The 25,323-nt window shown below is 44.0% G+C and overlaps 1 protein-coding gene across 1 annotated transcript in view; it reads right to left on the bottom strand.

The window, feature by feature from the left end:
- Nucleotides 1-25,323, bottom strand: part of LOC115272370 (membrane-spanning 4-domains subfamily A member 8-like) — a 56,073-nt gene that overhangs the window by 9,063 nt on the left and 21,687 nt on the right. The window contains exons 2-7 of the mRNA XM_029915456.1: nucleotides 10,424-10,493; nucleotides 9,059-9,281; nucleotides 6,879-7,001; nucleotides 3,329-3,388; nucleotides 1,933-2,070; nucleotides 207-317 (exon numbers count right to left, since the gene is read on the bottom strand). Of these exons, the coding sequence (XP_029771316.1) occupies nucleotides 207-317; nucleotides 1,933-2,070; nucleotides 3,329-3,388; nucleotides 6,879-7,001; nucleotides 9,059-9,268 (642 nt within the window). The 5' untranslated portion in view covers nucleotides 9,269-9,281; nucleotides 10,424-10,493. The remainder of the gene's footprint in view (nucleotides 1-206; nucleotides 318-1,932; nucleotides 2,071-3,328; nucleotides 3,389-6,878; nucleotides 7,002-9,058; nucleotides 9,282-10,423; nucleotides 10,494-25,323) is intronic.

Consider the following 25,323-nt stretch of genomic DNA (forward strand, 5'->3'; position numbering starts at 1 on the left):
CACCTGGAAAACACGGGCACGTGGCGGGGGGGGGGTGGAGGTGGGGGGGGGAACTAGGAGGGGGGCAAGAAGGACCAGGCAGGCATGGAGGCCTTTATGCACTGGGAGATTTGTCTGCTCCTGGGCAGGAGGGGGAAGCATGGTGACCCCATAGTCTCCGCCCTCTTCGGGGCATCTTCCCATCCACCCAGGAGCCTCTGACTCACGTTGTGTTGACAGCAGACCAGTTGGCAGCCCAGGTGGGAAGATGCACATGCCACACAGAACTCGAGGAGACAGAAGATGAGCAGCACGCCCGAAATTGCCACTCCGGGGGTCTGGAACCAGAGCCAGGGGAGGTCAGCAGTGCTGGCCCCAGCGTTCCAAGGGTAGCTCTGCTGTGGGCTGAATCTTCTCAGCCTTGTGGGGACAATGTCTCACTGGGCTTGTGTGAGAGTCAAGGGTGTGTGTACAAGAACTAGTACTTTTGACACTCACTAGAGCGCTCCTCTGGAGGGGAGGGTGGTCCTCCTTTAGGAAAACACCTTGATCATGTGAGCGGGAGGGAGAGGACGGTGCACTGGGCAGATGAGAGACAGCGTCTACACCAACTCATCTAGCTGCATTCACTCACCAATCCCGCAGCCACAGCTCTGTAGCCAAGAGTCCCATGTGGCTGTTGAGCACTTGGGATGTGACCGGTCCCAAAGTGACATATGCTCTAAGTGCACAATACACACTGGGTTTCAAAGACCAAGTTGCCAAAGTGCAAAATAGCAAATTAATGTTTTTTTTTTTTTCGCATGGTTACATGTTGAAAAGACATTTATATATTAGGTCAAGTAAAATATATTATTAAGATATTCTTGCTTGTTTCTTCTTATTTTTGTTTTTAGATGGCATCTTGAAAATTTAAATCACACACATAGCTCATTATATTTCTACTGGGCAGCCCTAGTCCATAGCACAGGTTGCCAAATTATGGTCCATGGGCCAACTCCTGGCTGCTGCCTACTTTTGTAAATAAAGTTTTATCAGACCATAGCCATGCTCATTGCTTATGTATTTTCTCTGACTGCTTTCCCACTACAGGGCAGGGGTGAGTAGCTGCAACAGAAACCAAATGGCTGGGGTGCCTGGGTGCCTCAGTTGGTTAAGCATCTGACTCTTGATTTTGGCTCAGGTTATAATATGGTGTTGAGATCGAGCCCCATGTTGGGCTCAATGTCTGCTTGGGATTCTCTCTCTCTCTCTCTGAACTCAATAAACAAAAAGCAAGCAAACAAACATTAAAAACAAAAGAAAAGAAACCAGATGGCTTGCAAAGCCTTAAGTATTTATCCTCTGGCCATTTATAGAAAATCTTTGCTGACCCCTTGTCCATAGTCGTCTGCCAGCAAGGCTGCAAGCAGAGGCACGTGTGTGCTATTGTTGCATTTACTTCTCCCAATAATGTCATAAGGTAGGTTACTATTTCTTAAAGGCAGAAACTAAGACTAAGGAAAGTCACATGCTTAAATGAACACAGCTACAGGTCAGGGACCTTAAACTTTGTTCTGATTCTTTTTTTTTTTAAGAGTGACATTTATTTATTTTTTTAAATTTTTTAAATGTTTTATTTTTGATACAGAGAAAGACAGAGCATGAGAGGGGGAGGGGCGGAGAGAGGAGACACAGAGCTGGAAGCAGGCTCCAGGCTCTGAGCTAGCTGTCAGCACAGAGCCTGACGCGGGGCTCAAACCCACGAACGTGAAGTCTGACCTGAGCCAAAGTCGGAGGCTTAACCGACTGAGCCACCCAGGCGCCCCTACTCTCTCTGTTCTGATTCTTGATAGTACTTCCTCTTTCTATAGTGCTAGCTGGATACGCTTGGTGTTTAGGCCTTCTAACAATTTTCTAAAGGCAGCCAAGTCAGAACCTCGGGTGGGGGTGTTGGTTTAGAGGGGTACTCACCACACCCCAGGTGTCGTAGGGGGGATAGTAGTCAGGGTGTGCATTGATGGTGGAGAGGCTCATATCCATGATGAAGAGTGTGATTCCAACCACAGAGCAGACTGCGCTGACAATGTTCAAGCCCAAACTGCTATTCAGCTGAAGAAGACACAGAGGGTCAGGGTGGGAGAGGAAAATATTGTAGCTGAGATGAACAGAGGCTCAAGCTTTTTAATGTGATTCCCTTAAACCTTAGTTCTGAAGCAGGTAAAGAGATGTTCTGTGCCAGAAAGTGTGGGGGTAAATTAGCTTTGAAAAGAAGCTGGGCTGAACGAAGTTAAGCTGTAGGACTTCTCAGAGCCTTTAACAAGGATCATGGCTCTTGCAGAGAGGGGACTACTAAATCGAAGTTTCCCCAGGCTTACCTACCCATCTTCACAGAGCATCTCAAGGGACAAGCTTCCCCAGGAATAATCTTTGGGAAACACCTGACTTGCTTATCCTATAGGGAATGGGTAGGAAGCCCTGTCCAGTGTCTGGGGATGTGACAGGACTGATGTTCCAGGGTTCTGGGCCATGTGCAGAAAGACATGCACAGAATTTTGAGCTTCCCTCTGGAGATTTTCACAAAAATGTCATGAGGTATAGAGACCTGGCCATCCTGAGCCCCTCACCCTAGACAACCTGCCATGAGAGAAACAAAGATACTTTCTCAGTCCATTGCTAGAGGGCCCAGGGCCTTGTTCCTGGGATTAGCAAGAGCTCCCTTGGCCAGATTCCTGAAGGAAGCAGGTGGTTGAGCCTTCCGTGGCTTCCTGCAGAAATGGCTGCTCTATGTGCCATGGCCACTGGCAGTGTCTCAGGGGAGCCTGGCCCCCCAGGAGCTTTTTGCCTCCTACTGCATGAGCCTCTCAGAGACGGACACTGTTCTGTCTCTGCCTCCACACTCTGACGCCTTCACTCAAGGTTGTGTTGCCCTTCCTTCCCGAATCCTCTGGACTCCTTCCTACCATGACTCTGGCCAGGTTCACGTGGTTCTGTGTGTGAGTATGAGTGAGCACGTGTGGCAGCATCTGTGTCTGGTTAGAAATAAGTGCAAGAAGGGGCCTCTGGGTACCTCAGGGGATTTAGCACCTTACACTTGGTTTTGGCTCAAGTCATGATCTCACAGTTTGTGTGGGATCGAGCCCCAAGTTGAGCTTTGTGCTGGCAGTGTGGAGCTTGCTTGGGATTCTCTCTCCCTCTCTCTCTGCCCCTCCCCCTCACTATCTTTCAAAATATATAAACTTAAAAAAAAAGCCTTATAAAAAAGGAAGTAAGTGCAAAGATAAGGGAGGGTTTGTGTACTAACATTACCCCACCGTGTGCGTTTCCCGTAAGTCTCTGCTGGGAGAGACTGTGTCAGGAGGTGACTTACCAGGTGAGAAGATTTTGGTTGATTTTCTGCTGACACTGAGAGGGATCCTGAAACGATGAACTGGCACAGAAGAGTGGGGGTTCAGAAAGAGGTGAGAGGCTAGGGCCCCATCTTCAGGTTTCCATGATTCTGGTCACATATATTCTCTCATACATAGTAAGTTCCTCTGCTGGGACATCCAACTCAATATGGGGGAATGGAAGGAAGGAAAGAAGGAAGGACGGGAGGGAGGGAGGAAGGGAGTGAGGAAGAGAGGGAAGGAGGAAAGGAGTAAGGAAGAAAAAAAGGAGGAAGGGATGGATGGAAGGAAAGAAGGAGGGAGAGAAGGAAGAAAGGAAGGAAAAAAAGAAGGAGGGAGGGAAGGAAAGAAGAAAGAAAGGGAAGAAGGAGGGAGGGAAGGGAGGGAGCAAGGTAGGGAAGAAGGAGGGAGCAAGGAAAAGAAAGAGAGGAAGAAAGGAAGAAAGAAAGAAAGGAAGGAACGAAAGAAAATAAAAAAGAAAAGGAAGACAAGAAGGAGGGAAGAAAGGAGGGAAGAAGAGTCAAAGGAAGGAAGAGTGAGCTCTCTTGGACCATCTGACAAGGCAGTGAAGTGGGATCAAGACAGATTTTAGGACCGAGCTGACCTGGTTTTAAGTTCTGGCTTAAAACTCATGTGATCTGGGTAAGTGATTAATTTCTTGAAGTCTTTATTTCTTCATCTGCCTAGTGGGAAAAAACTACACGTCTTCCTAAAGGTTACTGTCAGGAGCTGATCGATGCCTTGCATAGGTCATTTGGCATTATCTTGCATGGAGAAGATCCTGCACATAACAGATGTGCAATAAGTATTATGTCTTTCCTTGTCCTTTATTTTCCCACAGGTACATCTTGCTGGTTTGCCATCCTTATCTTGGGATTCGTTAGGCAGGTGGGCTTTGATGGGAAGAAGGAAGGGGTATCAGCATCTTCCGTGCTTTAAGTTAGAGGCCCAACGTCATCTGAGCGAGCACCTTTCAGTTACTCAGAAGAATGTTGCATCTCTATGATGCTCCACATCAAACATGGAGATAGGGGGTAGACTGTGTGCATTTATTTCCACCCTGGTATTCTGCATTCTAGCAGGTGATGGGCGTACGTGCTGTCATGAGCCCAGTGTGGTGGCAACATGGTCTGAGAGGGAGGGCATCAGCTCTGGTTTAACGAAAGCTTGGCAGAGCGATCACTGTGTGAAGCGCTTTTCAAACCTTGCCTTATTCAACTGCACGATGACCCATCCAGACCCATTTTTATTCTCATTTTACAGATGGGTCGGCTGAGGCTTGCAGATTTTAAATCACTCATCCAAGTCCATCCAGCAAATAGCAGAGCTGGGAATCAAGTCCAGATAGTCGACGCCAGACCCCATGTTCTTAACCCTTCCTGCTATACCCTTTCACTACTCAGGGTAGATGTGTGTGCCTTGGGGTGGAAATGGCTTTATAATGAAAAGTTACTCTAGCTTCCTATGCCTATATGTGGAAAGAGAAATTTCAGGGGCACCTGGGTGGCTCAGTCGGTTAAGCTTTTGACTTTGGCTCAGGTCATGATTTCACGTTCGTGGGTTCGAGCCCCGTATGGGGCTCTGTGCTGACAGCTCAGAGCCTGTAGCCTGCTTCAGATTCTGTATCTCCCTGTCTCTCTGCGCCTCCACCTCTCATGCTCTGTCTCTCTCTGACTCAAAAATAAATTAAAAAAATTAAAATAAAGAAATTTCAGTCTTACAACCTTCTGTTTATAGAGACTTGATGTGGAGGGAAGAGAGCAAGAGGCTGGCCCTCTGAAGTCCCTGCTGGCCCTCTTAAGGTGCCAAAGCAGATGGGCCTTTGTTCTGGAAGAGGACTTTAATGATCTTAAGAAATACATAGTCCTGGACAAGGCAACCAAGAACAAAACTGCTTTGCTCATAAAAGGACGGGGGCGGGTCAGTCATGAGAGTTTAGCAACCTGGCAGAAGGGAGATGCCAGGGCAACTGCCAGGCGCTTAAGATTATTCAATAGCTTCCAATGCTCACAATCCAGCCATTCTATGGCTGTGATGTTAGCCTTTCTATTGCCCCAAACTCCGTTAAAATTGGTTACACAGACACAGGGCTGGGGAGAGGAACAGGGGCTGAGTTCCAAGTCTGGGTCCATGAAAGCAGAGAGAAGACCACGGCCCTAGGAAACGAGACCTGGATGGAAACAAAAGAGAGCAGGTACTCACAGAGAGATGGTCCTGAGAACAGAAGCCCTACCTTGTGGCAGGTGTTGTGGGGATGAGGGTGGAGGAGAACACTAGGCTATTGTATTTAAATCTCATGGGGATAAGAAAGACTTTGGCTAATTATCTAAGGCTACTCAGGAGTTTTACTATTTGTGAGGAAAGCTGCATTTGAATTATGGATTGGTGTGTGAGTCCAGACAGCAGACTGTAACAGCAGGGAGAAAAAAGAAGTGGGAGGGAGGGAGGATGGGGAGGAGAGGGAAGGGGTGTGTGTGTGTGTGTGTGTGTGTGTGTGTGTGTAGCTAGGAGGACACTAGAGAGAATGCAGAAGAATCAAAAAGGCAGGAAATTTGGAGAAGATAAAGGACTTGGAGTTCTTCTGTGGAGTTGTAGATCACCCTCAGAATCTGATGAAAGCTATAGACTTCTCCAGAAAACAAAATACACACTAGCATATCAAATACTTTGCCACAATGGGGACTCTGAAGCCCATCCGAACTCCTAGGTTGAGTCCGCATTGCTTAAAGACTGTTCTGTGGCTAGGCAGCCACTCTCACATGTGGGTGGAAATGTCTTTTCTCCTAGAACTCAGGCTGTGGGTCTAAGTTGAACAACATTTGAGGGCTGCTACCAATACCTTTTTTTACACATGGGCATTGTTGCGTGAATTGGAAAAAGGTGCCACCCCTGGGCTGATGAATGAGAAGAAAGTTGGCTGGCCCGTGGCGTGAACCAATTCGAAAAGGTGCCCACTCCGGGTGACCCGCATCTTGTAGGGCTCTTCCTTGGTGTTATGGCCGAATAGTGTCCACTCAAAATTCATCTCTTGAAGTCCAAACCCCCCAGTATAACAGAATAGGACTATCTCTGGAGAGGGGCCTTTAAAGAGGTGATAAGTTTTAGTGAGATCGTTAGGGTGGCCCTAAACCAACGTGACTGGTGTTCTTATGGGAGGAGGGGTTAGGGCACAGACACACTGAGGCCACGTGCAGGCCAGGTGCAGGGAGAAGGTGGCCATCTGCAAGCCAAGGAGAGAGGCCTCAGAACAAACAGCCCCACAGCCATCTTGATCGTGGCCTTCCAGCCTCTGGAACCGGGAGGTCACGCATTTCTGTTGTGGAAGCCGCCCAGTCTGCGCCCATTTGTCACTGCAACCTGACCAAGCAACATGCTTGGTGAGTGGGGCCTGAGCTGGATTTGCGCCCTGCTTTCTCCCTTGGCTGAGAAGCTGCGGTAGGGTGCAAGCCACCCAGCTTGACCAGGTGACCCCGAGTGTGCGGCCACTTTCCGGGCACTCACTTGCTTCCCCACGTTACTCATGTTACTTACCCAGATGCCTCCCCAGAAGGGAAAGCCTCCATAGAACGAGATAGCTGTATAGTTCCCCGAGAGGACGGTGGCCATGATGGAGCCGAGGCCCACGTGGATCAGGCCAATCAGGATCTGGATGGCCTGTCAGGAGGGCCGCACGCTGAAGCCCTCGATGCCGAGGCTGATCCTGCCTTCCTTTTGTGCCTCCTTTTTATTTGAATAAATCTTTGTTTTCCTAGTCTAACAAGTAAGATGAAAACTATAAAATGAAATGAAACCTTCCCCTCCACCCAGAGGAAATACCTCACTTACATTTTGGTATCTAGTCTCCTGTTATTCTTTTCAAATATACATTCTGATAACACAAAATGGCTGTGTACACTTCACATTTTATCAGGAACACATCCCCATGGCGGTAAATGTTCTTCAAACATAGTTTTTAAAAGGCCGCCTGATTCGGCATGGGACGTTTTGTGGAGTAGTTGGAACAGAGATCTTGAACGGGTAAGACAGCTCCTGTCTTTTTCCTATTATAAATACCGCTGCTGTGAACACCCTTGTAGATAAATCTTTGTGTTCATCTCTTATTTCTTTAGGATATTTTTTAGGGATTGAATTGTGTTTGCCTCTCCCCTTTCAAATTAATATATTGGAATTCTGCCCCCCCCCCAAGTATCTAAGAATGTGACCTTATTTGGAAATAAGGTGGTTGGGGATGTAATTAGGTAATACCGGAGTAGGGTGGGCGCCTCATCTTACGTGACTGGGGTCCTTTTCAAAAGAAGGATGTGAAGAGACACAAACACACAGGAGAATTCCATGTGTCCCAGGATCGGCACTGCGCTGACACAAGCCAAGGAACGACCAGAAGCTGGGAGAGAGGCTGGGAAAGAGCTTCCCCTGGCGCCTTCTCGGGGAGCACGGCCCTGGGGACAACTTAGACGTGAACTTTAGGCCTGCACAGCCGTGGGACAATTTCTGGTGTTCAAAGCCACCAGCGTGTGGTGCTCTGTTAGGGGAGCCCTGGGAAACTAGTATCGATGTATTCCTGCACAAGTGGCATATTTAGGTGTGTATATGTCTCTGTGTATATACTACAAATACGGCAGCAAATACGAATATATTATTTCCTTAAATCTGTACAAATGGTAACAGATCACGCACAGACTATTTTCTCTTTCTGTCAAGGGCGTACCCTGGGCGAGGTCCGTCTCATTAGGCAAAGCACTTCCTTGTTCTTTTTACAGACGCAGCACACCCCATTCTTTGACTAAGATACTGATTTAACCGGGATTATGCGGATGGATATTTTGGCTGTTCCCATTCTGTTGTCCACACAAACTGTGCTGCAGTTAATCAACCCGTCCACCCTGCATTTCTTGTGCGCATGGGCAAATCCGCAGGACAGTCCCAGAAATGGAATTATTGGGTATTTTGTAAATTTGGCAGAGACAAATTGTCCTCCATACAGGCTGCATCGACTGACCCTCCCCTTAGGCTCCTGGGGCGCCTGGGTGGCTCAGTGGGTTATGTGTCTGACTTCGGCTCAGGTCATGATCTCATGGTTCTGTGAGTTCGAGCCCCGCATCTAGCACCACATCTGGATTCTCTCTCTCCGCCCCTCCCCCATCCGTGCACACACACTCTCTCTCTCAAAATAATAAACTTAAAAAAGAGCTCAGGCTGCCTGGGGTCGGAATCCATGCTTGTCACCTTTCAGCTGGGCAATGAAATGCCTCTCCTAGTCCTGCCCGGGATGGTCTCGCAGGGAGAAAACCGTTGTGAAGGGTTATTTTGTTGGCTGTCTAACCAGACTTTTCCCTGCCTAATGGCCAAAGATTCCATTCAAGAAGGCTGGGTTTAGGCTCCACCTAGTGGCTTGATACACCCACTTTCCTCCAGAGTCCACATGGATCAACATGGACCCTGGCAACAGGATCAACTTTCCTGTTTACCTCTTTTTTGTTGCATGGCTTCCTCTTTCTGAAAAGAAATGCCTAAGGCAGAAGTTACAAGGCCCCACGCTGAGACCCTGATGATGTTGCACAGCTGAGGTTCCTAGCAGACCTGGGTCTGGCAAGGCGGGGTCAGCTCCTACCCCACTGCCTCCCGGGTTTGAAGTTTCTGGATTTCCAAGCCTCCCCCGCTGTCTGACTCCAGCCAGTGACCCCTGGCCTGCAGAGTGAAAGCTCACTTACCCCTAAGGCTTTGCCGTCTTTCAAGGTTCTCTGGGCAGGATGCTCAATCACAGGTGACTTCAGACCCGGTGGGATCACAGGAATGAAGTGGACTTGGGGCTGGTTGCTGGGATACGGGGGCACCTGACACACGCCTCCTTGGACCTCAGGGTACCCGCTGTGGGGTGCCCCCACAAACGTGGAATTGGCCATGGGTCTTGCTGAAGCCATCAGATTCCTGTTGCTTAAGGAATAAATGTCATGGGGCGCCTGGGTGGCTCAGTGGGTTATGTGTCTGACTTCGGCTCAGGTCATGATCTCATGGTTCTGTGAGTTCGAGCCCCGCATCTAGCACCACATCTGGATTCTCTCTCTCCGCCCCTCCCCCATCCGTGCACACACACTCTCTCTCTCAAAATAATAAACTTAAAAAAGAATACATGTGACAGATTCATCTTTTTAAAAACTAAAAAAAAAATGTTTGTTTATTTTTGAGAGAGAGAGATAAAGTGTGAGTGGGAAAGGGGCAGAGAGAGAGGGAGACGCGAATCTGAAGCAGGCTCCAGGCTCTGAGCTGTCAGCACGGAGCCCGATGCAGGGCATGGGTCCCGAGTCTCCGAACCATGAGATCATGACCTGAGTTGTAGTCGGATGCTCACCCCCCTGAACCACCCAGGCACCCCTAGATTCATCTTTCACATAAACACTAATGTCTACATTGAAAAAGGACTTTTACCTCCAGTAGCTCATTTGAGCATCTTAACCACTTATGAATGTATTTATCCTATTTTAAAGATAATATCATGTACCATTTATGGGGCACTTATATAAATGGCCAGGCAGTCCGTGCTTTCCAAACACATTTCCTTTAATCCTCACACCAGACCCACTTTTTAAATGAGAAAACTAAGGCTCAAAGAAGCTAAATGCTGCCAGAAGGCGAGAGCTGTGTCTTTCTCATTTTTGAATCGCTTAGAGAGCTTCGCATAGAGTAATACCATCTGATTACAAAACTTGAGAGGTGGAAAGTCTCTTGGAGAACACTGAGTCCGATTCTCTCAATTTCTGGAAAAGGACGCTGAGCTGGGAGAGAGGACATGAATTCCCCAAGGCCACAGTCCCATGAATGTTGGTTAAATGCTAGTGCAGTGTATTTTCATTGGATGTGCCATGCTGCTCAATTTTCTATTTTCTAGGCTACTTATATGCTCTGGTCTGGCTTTTAAAATTTCTTTTGTTTTTTGGAGCAGACCCCCAAAAAGGTTTTACAGTAAACCCTGCTGCATGCTCCACCCCACACCTGGATTCATCATGTCTCATTTGGCAGAAAAATCTTCTCGCCATCCCCCCATTAGCCATAAAAACCACTGGACGATGCGTACTCACTTTGCTCTGCCAGCGGCTAAGTGTCTCTTGCTCCCTTTCCCAATTCTTCGCTGTAGGCAACCTTGGTTTCCTGAGAGAGTGAACACCCGAGGCTCGGTTGGGTGATATGTGTAGAAAGATCTACAGTCCTTTGCAATTTTCTCCTAGGTACAGGCTGGGTTACCATCTGCTTAGAGCTCAGTTTCTCCCTCACCCCGTATTTGCTTCCTGTTTTGGTTAAGGAGCCAATTAAACGCAATTCAACTGGTCAAGTGTTTGAATGGTATCTGGGTGGAGGAAAACTCGGTGCTCTGGGAAACAGAGTGGGCTGGGCACTCTGGGATCATGTACATGGCTGTAACACAAGACAGAAGGACATAAGTGCTACAGTTATTACAGTTAGAGAAACTAAAGAGTCCCCAAAGGAGAACAGAGGAGACACTCATTTACTGGACTTGAAAACAGGGAAAACTTCAAACAGAAGGTGGAATTTTTGAAGTCGAGAAATGGCATGAGAGAAGAAGAGTCACAGATATGGAATGGGGATTGCGATGAAGTTAAGCCTACTTTTATCTAAGCCAGAGCCTATAGGAAGTCAGGAAACACCTGGGATGAATCCATGGTGCACATCGTGTGGATGGCACAAGGGAAATGTACAAGAACTGCTGAAATTGGCAATGAGTATCTTGATGGAATAGTTCATCACATTCACCTTAGTCTTCCTACTGGCATATGATAGGGGTTCAGCAAATGCTTACTGAAGGAACACATGAGAACTTTGTAAAATGGTCAACAGAAAGGACGTGATCGCAGGCAGAGAGCATGGAGGGCAAAGGCACGGAAGAGAGAGGTGGAGGATGTATTCTGGGGGTAGCTGAGAGTGGGCAGAAACATTTTGTGCAAGAAAGGACATTGAAAGTCATGTGGATGAAAAGGTAGATGAAGCTAAACTTCATGTCTTTACCCATTTTTCTATCAGATTTCTGAACCCTTGTCCTTCCATTTTTTAAGAGTCCTTTATTTTAAGGGGCCTCTGGGTGGCTCAGTTGTTTGAGCGTCTGACTTTGGCTTGGGTTGTTGATCTAATGATTTGGGAGTTTGAGTTCCATATTAGGCTTGCTGCTGTCATTGCAGAACCCTCTTCGGATCCTCTGTCCCCCCTTCAGTGTCCCTCCCCTGCTTGTGCTCTCCCAAAAATAAATAAAATATTAAAAAAAAAGAGTCCTGAGGGAGGGAGGGGGTGATGGTCATGGTGGGGGCGGCACTTGTGGGGAGAAGCACTGGTGTTATATGGAAACCAATTTGACAATAAACTATTAAAAAAAATAAAAATAGAGAGTCCTTTGTATATTTTGGGATATTAACACTTCATCTGGGATATCTTTACTCCAAGTTTGACCACTATCTTTTGATTTTTATGGTGGCTTTTAATTATGTGCACTTAAAAAATTTCTGTAGTGGGGCACCTGAGTGGCATGGGTGGTTAAGCATCCGACATTGACTCAGGTCATGATCTTATGGTTCTTGAGCTTGGGCCCCACATCAGGCTCTGGGTTGATAGTGTAGAGCCTGTTTCAGATCCTCTGTCTCCTTCTTTCTGCCCCTTCCCAGCTCACCCTCTCTCTCCCTGTCTCAAAAATAAACATTAAAGTAATTTTAAAAATTTATGTAGTAAAATTCATCCATCTTTTGTTACTGCTATACACTGAATGCTTGTATCCCCACTCTGCCCCTCAATTCATATGTTGAAATATAATTCCCTATGCAATGGTATTTGGAGATGGGGCCTTTGGGAAGTGATGGGGGTGGAGCCCTCATGAATGGGATAAGTACTTCCTATCCTTGTCACGTATGGGATTAGTACCTTTATAATCTCCGAGAGCTCACTAGCACTTTCTGCCATGCGAAGACATAGTGAGATGATCGTGAACCAGGAAGTGGGTTCTCCCAAACACTAAATCTGCAGATGCCTTAATCTAGGACCTTCCAGGCTCCAGAACCATGAGAAATAAATGTTTACTGTTTAAGCGACCCAGTCTATGGTATTTTTTATTACAGCATCCCAAACAGAAACAGAAAATTACCTATGGAGTTTAAGTCTTTGGTAGAAAGCCTTCCTTGGGGCTCCTGGGTGGCTCAGTTGGTTAGGCATCTGACTCGTGGGTTTGGCTTTTGTCATGATCTCACTTTCTGTGGGTTTGAGCCTTGCATTGGGCTCTGTGTTGACAGTGAGGAGTCTGCTTGGGATTCTCTCTCTCTCTCTCTCTCTCTCTCTCTCTCCGCTCTCCCCCACTTGCACTCACACACACATTCTCTCTCAAAATGGATAAATAAACTTAAAAAAAGAAGCTTTCCCAAGACTAAGATTAAATAGGAATTCACTTGTATTTTCTTCTAGAGCTTGAATGGTTTAATTTAAACAAAAATAACTATTCATAGATAATCCAAATAGGCTTTATTTTCCGCTCAGACAGTTTAGTGTTTGGTGTCAATGTACATGTTTCCTACCATAGTGCTTCCTTTCCCCAAACTATTAATTTTGCTTTTATGAATGATGCAGCATGTGATTTAGCTTTCCACATTTTTATTCCCAATACATTTAAAGTTACACTTGGGTGTAGTGTGAGATATGGATGTAACTTTATATTTTTCCATAAGGCTACCTTGTTGTCCAACTACCATTTATTAGACATTCTGTCTTTGCTCTGGTGATGCGAAATGTCATTCTTGTCACATGTTAAATTTCTATGTGTATGTGGACCTAATTTTGGTCTTTCTCTACTATTCCATTGGTCTATTTATCTTTACATGTGTTAATTCAAGCATTGTTCTAATTATAAGCTTCATAGTATGTTTTAATGTCTGAAAGGGCTAGTTTCCCCTCATAATATTTTCTTTTTCATTATTTTTCTGCCTATTCTTCTGGTTTTTTTTCCCCTGTGAACTTTAGTATTACTTTTTAATACTTCCATGAAATAACTTGCCAACTTTTTGAAAAGATGAATGACATGAGCCCATTCATACTGAAGGAAGTACTAAGAGGGATCTGAATAGGAATGTGTAAGTGACTAAGCCCAAGTTTTTTGGGACCCCCCTTAACCAGATACTGGAGAAGACAGAATTGCCCACCTTTTTATTGAGTTTGTAGAAATAGCATCAACTTCTTAGAAGGAACTGGAGACAGACAGGAGAGAGGATTGTGGTTCAAACCTACTGTAGCAAATGCTATTGATGCCCTATCCATATCCCATTCTGGATTTGGCCCATTCTGGAAGTCATCTTCAGACTGTTTCCATACCAACAGTTAATACCTGCCTCTCTTCCTGAGGATGCTTGAGAGGGAAGGCCAAAGGCAATGGGAAATTAATAACCCAGAATTTTTCTTAACAAAGGAAAGGTGGGTATTGATGGATAATTACGTTGGCTTCTTTGACCTCCAGAGGGAAAATCCTGAAATGTGCTTCATTTGTATCATAGAGAGTCCTCAGAAAGATGGACCCCTAGTTCCCTGTACCAGTACCTCACTTATGAATGCATGCTTCCCTGACTTCTCTCTCTTCTTAAATCATTCTTCCATTACCTTGCAGTAAGTCCTGAGATCACCTCCTGAATAAACTGCTAGCAACCAAAATCCTTATGTCAGAGTCTGCTTTTGGGAAAACCAAAATAAGACACCCAGTGCCTTGATTTTTGAAATAACTGCCAAGAATAAGAGAATGTGAGACTCTAAAGACTAACACTGATTACGGAGGCTGTATGTCTAGTTTAATCTTCCCCATGCCCCAAATGATGCTCACCTGAAGGCAAAGGTAAGGAAAGGTAGTGAATGAATTACCTTCTCCTACTGACCTAGAGAGAACTGAGTACCCTTAAAAGATTGTCTCTTATAAGATTGTCTCTTTAGGCCAGCATTACTCTGACACCAGAACCTCATAAAGATACTACAAACAACAACAACAACAACAACAACAACAACAACAGCATAAAAACAAAAATCCACCACCACCACCAAGACAAAAGAAGAGAACTGCAGGCCAATATCTCTGATGAACATAGATTCAAAAATCCTCAACAAAATATTAGCAAACTGAATACAATAACACATTTAAAAAATCACTCATACAGTCAAATGGGATTTATTCCTGGGATGCAAGCATAGTTCAATATTTGCAAATCAATCAACATGATACCTCATATCAATAAGATAAAGGATAAGAACCATATGATAATTTCAATGGAGCAGTAAAAGCATTTGACAAAGTACAATATCCATTCATGATAAAAATCCTCAATGAAGTAAATTCAGAGGGAATATTTCTCAGCATAATAAGAGCCATATACGAAAAACCTTCAGCTTACGTCATATTCATTGGTGAAAAGCAGAGCTTTTCCCCTAAGGTCAGGAAAAAGACAAGTGTGTCCACTCTCCCCACTTTTATTCAACATAGTGCTGCGAGCCTTAGCTACAGCAATCAAACAACAACAACAAGAGGCATCTAAATTGGTAAAGAAGAAGTCAAACTTTCACTATTTGCAAAAAACTATACATAGAAAACCCTAAAGACTCCCCCAAAAAACTACTGGAACTGATCAATGAATTCAGTAAATTGAATCATTGAAACAGAATGCAATCTTTTTTTTTTTTTAAGTTTATTTTATTTATTTTTAGAGACAGTGCAAGCAGAGAGGAGGGGGGAGAGAGAGAGAGAGAGAGAGAGAGAGGGAGAGAAAGAGAGAGAGAGAGAGAGAGAGAGAGAGAGAGAGGGAGAGAGAGAGGGAGAGAGAGAGAGAGAGAGAGAGAATCCCCAGAAGTCTCTGCACTGACAGTGCAGAGCTTGAGCTTTATGAACCCATGAGTTCTGAACAGAAATCAAGAGTTGGACGCTCAATCGACTGAGGCACCCAGGCACCCCAAGAGAATTAAGAGAATTATTTGTACTCATAAAAATAATTATATTTAATTATACTTAATTAAATTATATATAATTATACAGGTGACTGTAGCATATTCTTTTTTTTAGTTATTGAATATGGTTTATTGCATGAAATTCAATTTCATATATTGGGATATAAAGCTAAATCAATTTTTCATGTTCTAGAACACAAGGATGGGTTTTCTCTTGGCCTGTTAATTCCCGAAGATGTTAATTGAAGAGTGTTTCCCTTCGTGCAAATCAATTCTCTCTTTGTATATATGTACAAGAGATGTCGACTGTTAGATGCTCAATGGTCTCTGGGGAGTCCAGATGTTCCCGAGGCTTCTAATACCTCAATCTATATTGAATTCTTCATAAGCAAACATTTCTGGAATGATTCACCCACAGCCGGGAAACAGTGTTTGTATTGAGAGGGAAGTTACTGCGTAACCAATACGAAGAACAACACTTCTTTGAAGGTCAAGAACTGCTCACCAGCACCGTGTATTAAGAGCACTAGTTAGGGGCACCTGGGTGGCTCAGTCAGTTAAGCATCTAACTTTGGCTCAGGTCATGATCTCACGGTTTGTGGGTTTAAGCCCTGCATTGGGATCTTTGCTGACAGCTCAGAGCCTGTAGCCTGCTTCCGATTCTGTGTCTCTCTGTCCTTCCTCCACTCATGCTCTCTGTCTCTCTCTCAAAATAAATAAATAAGCATTAAAATTTAAAAAAATAAAGAAAGAACAGTAGTTAGCAAACAGGCTTACATAAGGCTATAGATGGGACACCTGGGTGGCTCACTTGGTTGAGCGTCTGACTTTGGCTCAGGTCATGATCTCACGGATTGTGAGTTTGAGCTCCAGGTCGGGCTCTATATTGACAGCTCAGAACCTGAAGCCTGCTTGGGATTCTGTGCCTTCCTTTCTCTGCCCCTCCCCCACTCCCTTCTCTCTCTCTCTCAAAAATAAATACACACACAAAAAAATTAAAAAAAAAAGATAAGGCCACAGAAGAGTGAGTACTGTCCACAAAACTTATTAAAATAACCCCCCAAAAGGTCAAAAGAATAGCAGGAAATTAGTAAGGTTCTTTATCCATCATGTTATCTTATATGAAATTTTGAGTGATACATTTGGGAGAAAACCTAGAGAGTATTCGGTCTGGCTCTCTTATTTTACACGTGATGTCACTGACACGTGGAGAAAGGCAGTGACTTGCTTACCAGAACATAGCCAGTTAGTGGCAAAACCAGCCTTGTCCTACCTTCCAGCCCAGTGTGAGACCTTCACTGTAATATAAAGTTCAAAAAGTTATAATCAAATATCTATTTCATTGTATAAAATTTCAAGGCTGAATATAAGACAAAATAGATGCTTGAACATTTTTTAAATCATAAGTTTGGATTTGAGAGAAGTAAGAAAATCAGAAGTTATTTGTATAAGGTATGCAAAAAGCCCCCCAAAACAAAAACACAAAAGAAGCAGGGATATGAGTGAAATTATTACTGTAAAATAAAGAATAGAATAATTAAATAAGAATAAATAGAATAATAAATAATAAAAAGAGAGAACAGACTTCTTAGTCTAAGATAGCAGAAAGAAGGATAAATGTTAACCTATGTGGGCAGACCAGGCCAAGGTCAATGCCAGAGTGCTGAAGCAGAGAAGATGAGAAATAGTTTCATAAATAAGCAGGGCGAATACAGTATTGATTCCCCCTGTTATGACATGGCGCGGGGAAGTGAAACTCCCAGAAAATGTATGCACTCAGAGATCCGCTGTACATTGAGACAAATATTCTGTTTAAAAAAAAATTTTTTTAAACTGTTTATCCATTTTTGAGAGATAGAGAACTAACGGAGGGCGGGCACAGAGAGAAAGGGAGACACAGGTCTGAAGGAGCCTCCAGGCTCTGAGCTGTCAGCAGAGAGCCGCACTCGGGGCTCGAACTCAAAAACCGAAATATCAAGACCTGAGCTGAAGTCGGACACTTAACCAACCGAGCCACCCAGGCACCCCAAGGCAAACATTCATATGATGACCTTAACGTGATCTCAGATGCCATCATTTTGAAAAGGCAATGATGGATCAAGGACAGGTTGGAAGAAGAAACGGTTGCCAAAGAGGCTTTGCAGAAATGGTGGTGGAGGGACCTTGGAAATAGCCTCAGAGCACACCTGAAAAACGACAGGCAAAACCGAGATGTGTAACTTCAATATGGGACGTTCAGAAGACAGAGTTTTTACCATGTGTTCTAAATATTAAAATATGCAGATAGATGGTGTATTAGGTTCTCCAGAAAAGTGGAACATATGTATGTATTTCTTTATATTTCAAACATCTGTATATTATAAGGTATTGGCTCACATGACTGTGGAGGCCCAGAAATCCCGTCATCTGCTGTCTGCAAGCTGGAGCCCCAGAGAAGCTGGCAGTGTAGTTTGAAAGCCTCAGAGTCAGAGGCTGCTGGTGTAGACACCAGTCTGAAGGCCTGAGAAAGGCAGAAATTCAATGTCCCAGCTCTATCCGTCAGGCAGAGAGCAAATTCAACCTTCCTCTGCCCTCCCATTTTACTCAAGCCCTCAGTGGATTGCACGATGCCCACGGACACTGGAGAGGGCTGTCTGCTTTACTCGGTACTCCAACTCAAATGCCGTTCTCTTCTGGAAACACCCTTACAGACATACCCAGCTATGATGCTTAACCAGATAAACATCATTTGGCATCCTGCAGCCCACTCAAGTCAACACATAAAGTTAACCACCGCAGATGGCAGTACTACGAAGTATGTTTAGAAAAATTGCCTGGATGCCTCAGTTGGTTAAATGTGGGACTTTGTCATGATCTCACAGTTTATGAGTTCGAGCCCCGCATCGGGCTTTTTGCTCTCAGCATAGAGCCTGCTTCAGATTCTCTGTCCTCCTGCCTCCCTCTGTGTCCTCCCCCCTACACTCTCTCTATCTCAAAAAGAAACATTAGGGGTGCCTGGGTGGCTCAGTCGGTTGAGCGCCCGACTTTGGCTCAGGTCATGATCTCACAGTTCTTGGGTTCGAGCCCTGAGTTGGGCTCTGTGCTGACAGCTCAGAGCCTGGAGCCTGCTTCCGATTCTGTGTGTCCCTCTCTCTCTGCCCCTCGCCTGCTCATGATCTGTCTCTCAAAAATAAATAAATGTTAAAAAATAAAAAAAGGAAACATTAAAAAATAACAGAAATTAAACGAGGTCCCTGTATTTCGTGGTTTTTTCCCAATTTGGTAATGATGTCTTACATGGTTGCATGAGATAGTTACAAATGTAGACTGATAGAGTGTGTTGTACTGGGGACTTACATCCCAAGGCGTCACCACCTTTCCTCCTGTTATTTTATATGGTGAATCACTCAAGGAGAAGTCCCATGTAAAAAACAAAGTACACAGCGGCAGCATTCCTGAAAACTTTGATATAGGATAAATCCTGAAAGTTCTAATTATTAAGTTCTGGTCTTAGACAATTACAAATACGTTTATCTTCTTCATGAATGGCTGGTGGCGCATTCAAAAGTCATGAGAGACAGCTCATCACCATTCGGGACTGCCCAGAGCGTTGTAGAAAGTCTAGCAGTCCTGGTTCTCCTTCTCAAATTGCCTTTATTGGCGCGTCATCTCCTTCACTCACCGCGACAAACGAGAACATGCTCATAATTTCCCCAGAAATCCCACGATGGGGCGGCACTTCCCTTGCCCAGGATTTGCTGCATCTGCTTTATCAGGATGTGCGGAAGCACGCACACGTGCAACAACTGACATCACGACAGGCAGTGAAGTACTTCCCAACGTCTGTCCTAGCTTTGGACTATCCTTTTCCATTAATAGTAATTGGGACACACATTATATGGGAAGATGCTGAAGGAAGTTTGTAAGACTACAGACTTATTAATGCCTTTGACGGTGCGCATCATCTGAGATCGATGGGGGAAGTAAAGCCTGCAAATAGAGTTATAAAAGTTAACTAGGCAGAATTTGAGCAGCATGTGAGCTAAACCGTCTGGAGGCTCTGCCCCCCACTCTTAGGAGCTTGAGATCTGTGGCAAACACGACCCTTGAACTCTCATCACATGAAATGTTCACGAGCCGGCCCCGCCCGTGGGACTGCTCATGCCCCTCTGGCGGGATTCGTGTGCTAGCAGAGGTTGTGTTAGTTATCACAAAGTATCAGTTTTGTGTGCCAGTGGAATCCACGTTTTGTAGGGCTACCTGTTCATGGGAGAGCACACACAAAAGGAGTGAGAATCGTGACCCTGCAGGGTAGTGGGTATACCCTGGGGGAAGGCAGGGCTGCGGGACCAGGAGGGGGCACTTGGGTTCCTGCCATGGAACTGACGCTGTTTTCTCCTAGTGAGTGCAGGTGAGTGGGTGGTCCTTCCATTGAGTGTTTCATTTAAGCTCTCAAAGCTCAGAGTTGACGATTCTAAGCCTTCAGTTTCACAGCTGAGTCCAAGTTTTGTCCGCTGCCCTAACAAAGAAGGGCGGGCCAGTCTTTTGGCTCCAATGGCTTGTAGGATGCTTCGTGGGAGGGCTGGGGACCGCTCCCCACCTCCACCTGATTCCTCTACGTGTGGTAAGGACACCCGGAAGATGCCCTACCAATGACTGCTGAACCGTGAAGTCTGTCTTCATTCTAGGTGGGTATGTGGTGGCTTCTACTGTCAAGCAGACAGTTCTGAGCAGTTCTTTTAGGTAGGGGTAGCTTCTTTTGTAACCTGGCCTCATCTTCCGGCTGACGTCACAGCAGCATTTTGCAAAAATGCTTTGCTGCGTATTCTATCAAATACGTATCCCTGTGCTGTGGGACTTGGAAACTTGAGGATCACCCCCTTCTATAAACCTAACCCCCTCTAGGGAGGGGGAATATAGTGCTCATTATAGCAAAGGCACCTGAGGCAATTTTCCAGGTGATTGTAACAAAATATCACAAACAGGGTGGTTAGAACACTAGAAATTTATTGTCTCACTGTTCTGGAGGCCAGAAGTCCAAAATCCAAAGAGGGTGTTGACAGGGCCATCCTCCCTTTGAAACCTTTAAGGTCCTTGCTTGCCTCTTCCTTGTTTCTGGTGATTTCCCAGCAATCTTCTGTTTCTTGGCTTGTAGATAGAGGTATCCCTCCTCTCCTCTGTCTTCACATGATGTTTTGAGTTTCCACGTAGTCTTGCGTGTGCGCACGCGCGCGTGCGTGTGTGTACCTCTGTGTCCACTTTCCCCTTTTTGTGAGGACACTGGTCATTAACATGTGGAGTACCCGAATGGTCTCACTTTTATCATGATTACCTTTATGAAGACCCCATTTCCAAAAAGGTCACATTCTGAGGTACTGGGGATTGAGGTCCCAACATATCTTTTTGGGGGACACACGCTGACCAACAATAGCACGCCTCCAGCAAGCTCTTCAGTGATTTTTATGGACATAGAATGTTGAGCACACATCTGCTTTCAGAAGTGGACTCTGGTCACGAATTCTTGGAAAATAAAAATTCCACCTATATATCCTCCTCTTAGCGATATAATGAGAAAAGCTCATAAATGATAAACAATGATAATTTATTGAGGGATGAGAATAAACTAGGAGTGCTTCTAAGTCCTTTAATGATGTTTTATAATTTAATATTTGCATCTCCTCTGTGGGGTAGGAACTATTACTCCTGTTTTACAGGTGAGGAAATGAAAGCACAGTAAAATCAAGTCTTGCCATCCCTCCCTTGACATTATGCCTGCCTTCAAAGTCAGAGTACTTCTTTTTCTCAGATGAAGGAGTCCCCTCACTCAGGCCGAGCTCCTCCCACCCAAGATAACGTGGGCATTAACCTTTACTTTCCTACCTCCCCTCGACCGGCTGTATTTGTCTAGCACTTAGATTGTTTTTATTTTTTTAACTTTATGTTTTATGTTTATTTTTTTTTTTACAGAGAGATAAAGACACAGTGTGAGCAGGGAAGAGGCAGAGAGAGAGGGAGACACAGAATCTGAATCAGATTCCAGGCTCTGAGCTGTCAGCACAGAGCCCGATGGGGGTCTTGAACCCACGAACCGTGAGACCATGACCTGAGCTGAAGTCGGATGCCCAACTGACTGAGCCACCCAGAAACCCCTCGGTTTTTTTTTTTTTTTATAGTTTATTGTCAAGTTGGTTTCCATATAACACCCAGTGCTCTTACCAAGTGCCCCTCTCCATGACCATCACCCCCTTCCCCGCTCCTCCTCCCCCTTCAGCCCTCAGTTTGTTTCATCTCAGATTGTTTTTACAAAGGGTAGAGTCAACTTGTGATCAGCTTGCAACCTTTATTGAAGAAGTAGGGAGAAGGCGCCCTGGGAAGGACTTCATTAGCACGCATTTTCCATGAGGCTTCTTGAGAATGATTGCAGAATTCTTCACCAATTCACAATTAATCTTTCATTCTTGGTTCTTTGCGAATTATGTACAGTCACTGAATTCCGACAGTGAAGGATCTGGGGCGAGTGGGTGACAGCAGATTGATCACTATGATGCCAGAAAATAAGAGCGTAGTCCCAAGCCATTGAATCAAAACAAGACAAAACAAAAACAAAACAACAAGAGAACCCAGCAACGAAAAACAAACAAATGTGCAAACCTAAAGCGTGACCAGTTGAAACCACACTGAGAAGCTAACACCCACTCTGTCCTGAGAGGAGAGAGGCAGGGGAAACAGACCTCTGGCCCGTCAGAAACCAGAGGTTTCATTGAGTTACAACCACCACATTAAACTATTACTCTTCAGAAAATGACTTTTACCTTCAGCTGGACTATGGTGGGTGCTGAGAGTCCTCTTCGGTCCTGTACTTCCTATTTTAGGTCAGAAGGAGAAATATCTGAACAACCAATGGAGTGGAGAGCTGTCCGGCTTAGTTTATAGGATTAGGGAGGGATTGTTGGGAAAGCATTCTAATGGGAATAGTCTTCGAGATGCAATGATGTGAGTCATGGGGGCTGGTGAGGTAGCCTTAGGCTACCACTGACCTTCTGAGCATCTGTCAGGGGGATAACCCACTTCCGACAGTGCTTGACTGAGGGTAATTGAAACCTTGGAAACTGAAACCACTGATAAGGAGGGACTACTGTACATAACCATAAAGTTTGATCAAGAAACCCTGCTGCTAGAAACGCTTCAATAGCATCCTGGTATTTACTAGCTAAATTCCAAGTCCTTTACTAAGGTGGCTGTGCTCTATTAGGATATCTGGCCTCAATTTGCCTCTCCAGCTTCATTTTCCATCACTTTCCTCTAAATACTATCCTTCAGGAGTCCCTCAAATGTGCCACGCTGGCTCCAGGCAGAGTTTTAGGCTGACTTATCAACAGGTAGGTTTTGGTTGGGCCAATTTAATGATCTATCTTGAAAGAATTCAGACAAGCTGTATAGGTAAGGAGATGAGATTGTCAGCCATTACAACCTGTTTCCTTCTATCATGATTTAGTGATCGTTTCTATCCTCTATTCTATTAGTGGAGTGTATTATATTGACTTTTTTCCAACTTAAAATAAATTATGTTAAAATTCACGTAATAATTATCACCATAACCATTTTTAAACGCACAGTTCAATGGTATTAAATACCTATACGGCGCTGTTGCAGCCATCACCACCATCCATCTTCACAGCTCTTTCCATCTTGAAAAACTGAATCTCTATATCCATTAAACAGTAACTCTTCACGCCCAGCCCCTGGCAACCCTCATTCTCCTCACTGTCTCTACAATTTTGACCACTCTACCTCCTACGGAGTGGAATCACACAGCATTTGCCTTTCTGTGACTGTTTTATTTCACTCAGCATAATGTCCTCAAGGTTTATCCATGATGTAGCATATGTCTGAACTTTCTTCCTTTTGAAGGCTGAATAATATTCTATTATAGTTATATACCACATTTTGCTTATCCATTCATCCGTTGATGGAAATTGGGTTGCCACATTGTAGCCATTGTGAATCAGCTTTTTTAAACATGGGTAAACCAATACTTCTTTGAGACCCTGCGTTCAATTCTTTGGGTTATATATCCAGAAATAGAATTGCTGGATCCTATGATAATCCTATTTTTAAATTTTCAAGGAACAATCATTATTGTTTTCCATAGCAACTGTACCATTTTATGTTCCCACCAAAAGTGCACAAGTGTTCTAATTTTTTTTTACATTCTAGCCAACACTTGTTATTTTCTGTGGGTTTTTTTTATAGTTTATTTTTGAAACAGAGACAGAGCATGAGTGGGGGAGGGGCAGAGAGAGAGGGAGGGAGACACAGAATCTGAAACAGACTCCAGGCTCTGAGCTATCAGCACAGAACCCGATGCAGGGCTTGAACTCACCAACCATGAGATCATAACCTGAGCTGAAGTTGGACGCTTAATTGACTGAGCCACCCAGGGGCCCTTATTTTCTGTTTATTTTTTTTTTTCAATTTTTTTGCTAGTAGCCATCTTTATGGGTATAAGATGATACCTCATTGTGATTTTGATTTGCATTTCCCAAATGGTTGGTGACATTGAGCATTTTTCCATGTGCTTACTGGCCATTTGTAGACTTAATCTGAAGAAATGTCTATTCAAGTCCTTGGCTCATTTTTAAAGTGTTTACTTTTGTTGTTGAGTTTGAGGTGTTCTCTGTATATTCTTTATATTAACTCCTTATTATATATATATGGTTTGCAAATGTTTATCTTATTCATTCATTGTGTTGCTTTTTTACTCTTTTGAGGCACAAAATTTTTAATTTTCATTTAGTCCAATTTGTCTATTTTTTCTTTCATTGCCTATGTTTTTGGTGTCATATCCCCCCCCCAAAAAATGGGTGACTGCCAAATCAAATGTCATGAAGGTTTGGACTCCTGTTTTCTTCTAAAAGTTTTATTATTTTTTAGCTCTTACATTTAAGTCTTTGATCCATTTTGTGTTAATTTTTGTACATGGTGTTAGGTAAGTCCAAATTCATTCCTTTTTAGGGCGTACCCAGTTTTCTCAGTACTATTTGTTGAAAAGCCTGTATTTTGATTATTGTAGTTCTGTAGGAAGTTTTGAAATCAGGAAGTGTGAAACTTACAGCTTTGTTCTTTTTCAATGTTGTTTTTGCTATTTGGGATCCCTTGAGATTCCATATAAGTTTCAGGATGGGCTTTTCTGTTTCTGCTAAAATGGCATTTAGATTTTAACAGGGATTACACCGAATCTGTAGACTGCTTTGGGTAGATTGACATCTTAACAACATCTATTCGTTCCATCATGAACTTGGGATGTGTTTCCGTTTACTTATATATTTTTTAATTTTTTTTCAGTAGTGTTTTGTAGTTTTCATTGTGTAAGTCTTTCAGGTACTTGGTTAATTCCTAAGTATTTTATTATTTTTGATGCTATTTTAAAGGGAATAGTTTTTGTGATTTCCTTTTCAGATTTATTCAGGATCTATTTCTGGACTCTTGATGCTACTGCCCTGATTTTTACACCTATCCTTATGCCAGCATCACAGTGGTTACTATAGTTTTGTACTTAGTTTTGAAATTGGGAAGCATGAGTCCTCCAAATGTTTTCCTTCCTCCCTCCTTCCCTCCCTCCCTTTCTTTCTTTCTTTCTTTCTTTCTTTCTTTCTTTCTTTCTTTCTTTCTTTCTTTTTCTTTCTTCCTTTCTTCTTTCTTCCTTTCTTTCTTTAAAGACTATTTATTTATTTATGTTTTTAAAAAATATGTAATTTACTGTCAGGTTGGCTAACATACAGTGTGTAAAGTATGCTCTTGGTTTTTGGGGTAGATTCTCGTGTTTCATTGCTTACATACAACACCCAGTGTTCATCTCAACAAGTGCCCTCCTCAATGCCCATCACCCATTTTCCCCTCTCCCCTACCTCCCTTTATTTATTTATTTTTTAGAGCAGTTTTGCATTTGCAACAAAATTGAGAAGGTACAGAGATTTCCCATATATCCCTTGTCCCCACACATACATAGCCAACACTGACATATCATAATCTCCCA

Source organism: Suricata suricatta, chromosome 11 (genome assembly GCF_006229205.1).
Source record: "Suricata suricatta isolate VVHF042 chromosome 11, meerkat_22Aug2017_6uvM2_HiC, whole genome shotgun sequence".
NCBI lineage: Eukaryota > Metazoa > Chordata > Mammalia > Carnivora > Herpestidae > Suricata > Suricata suricatta.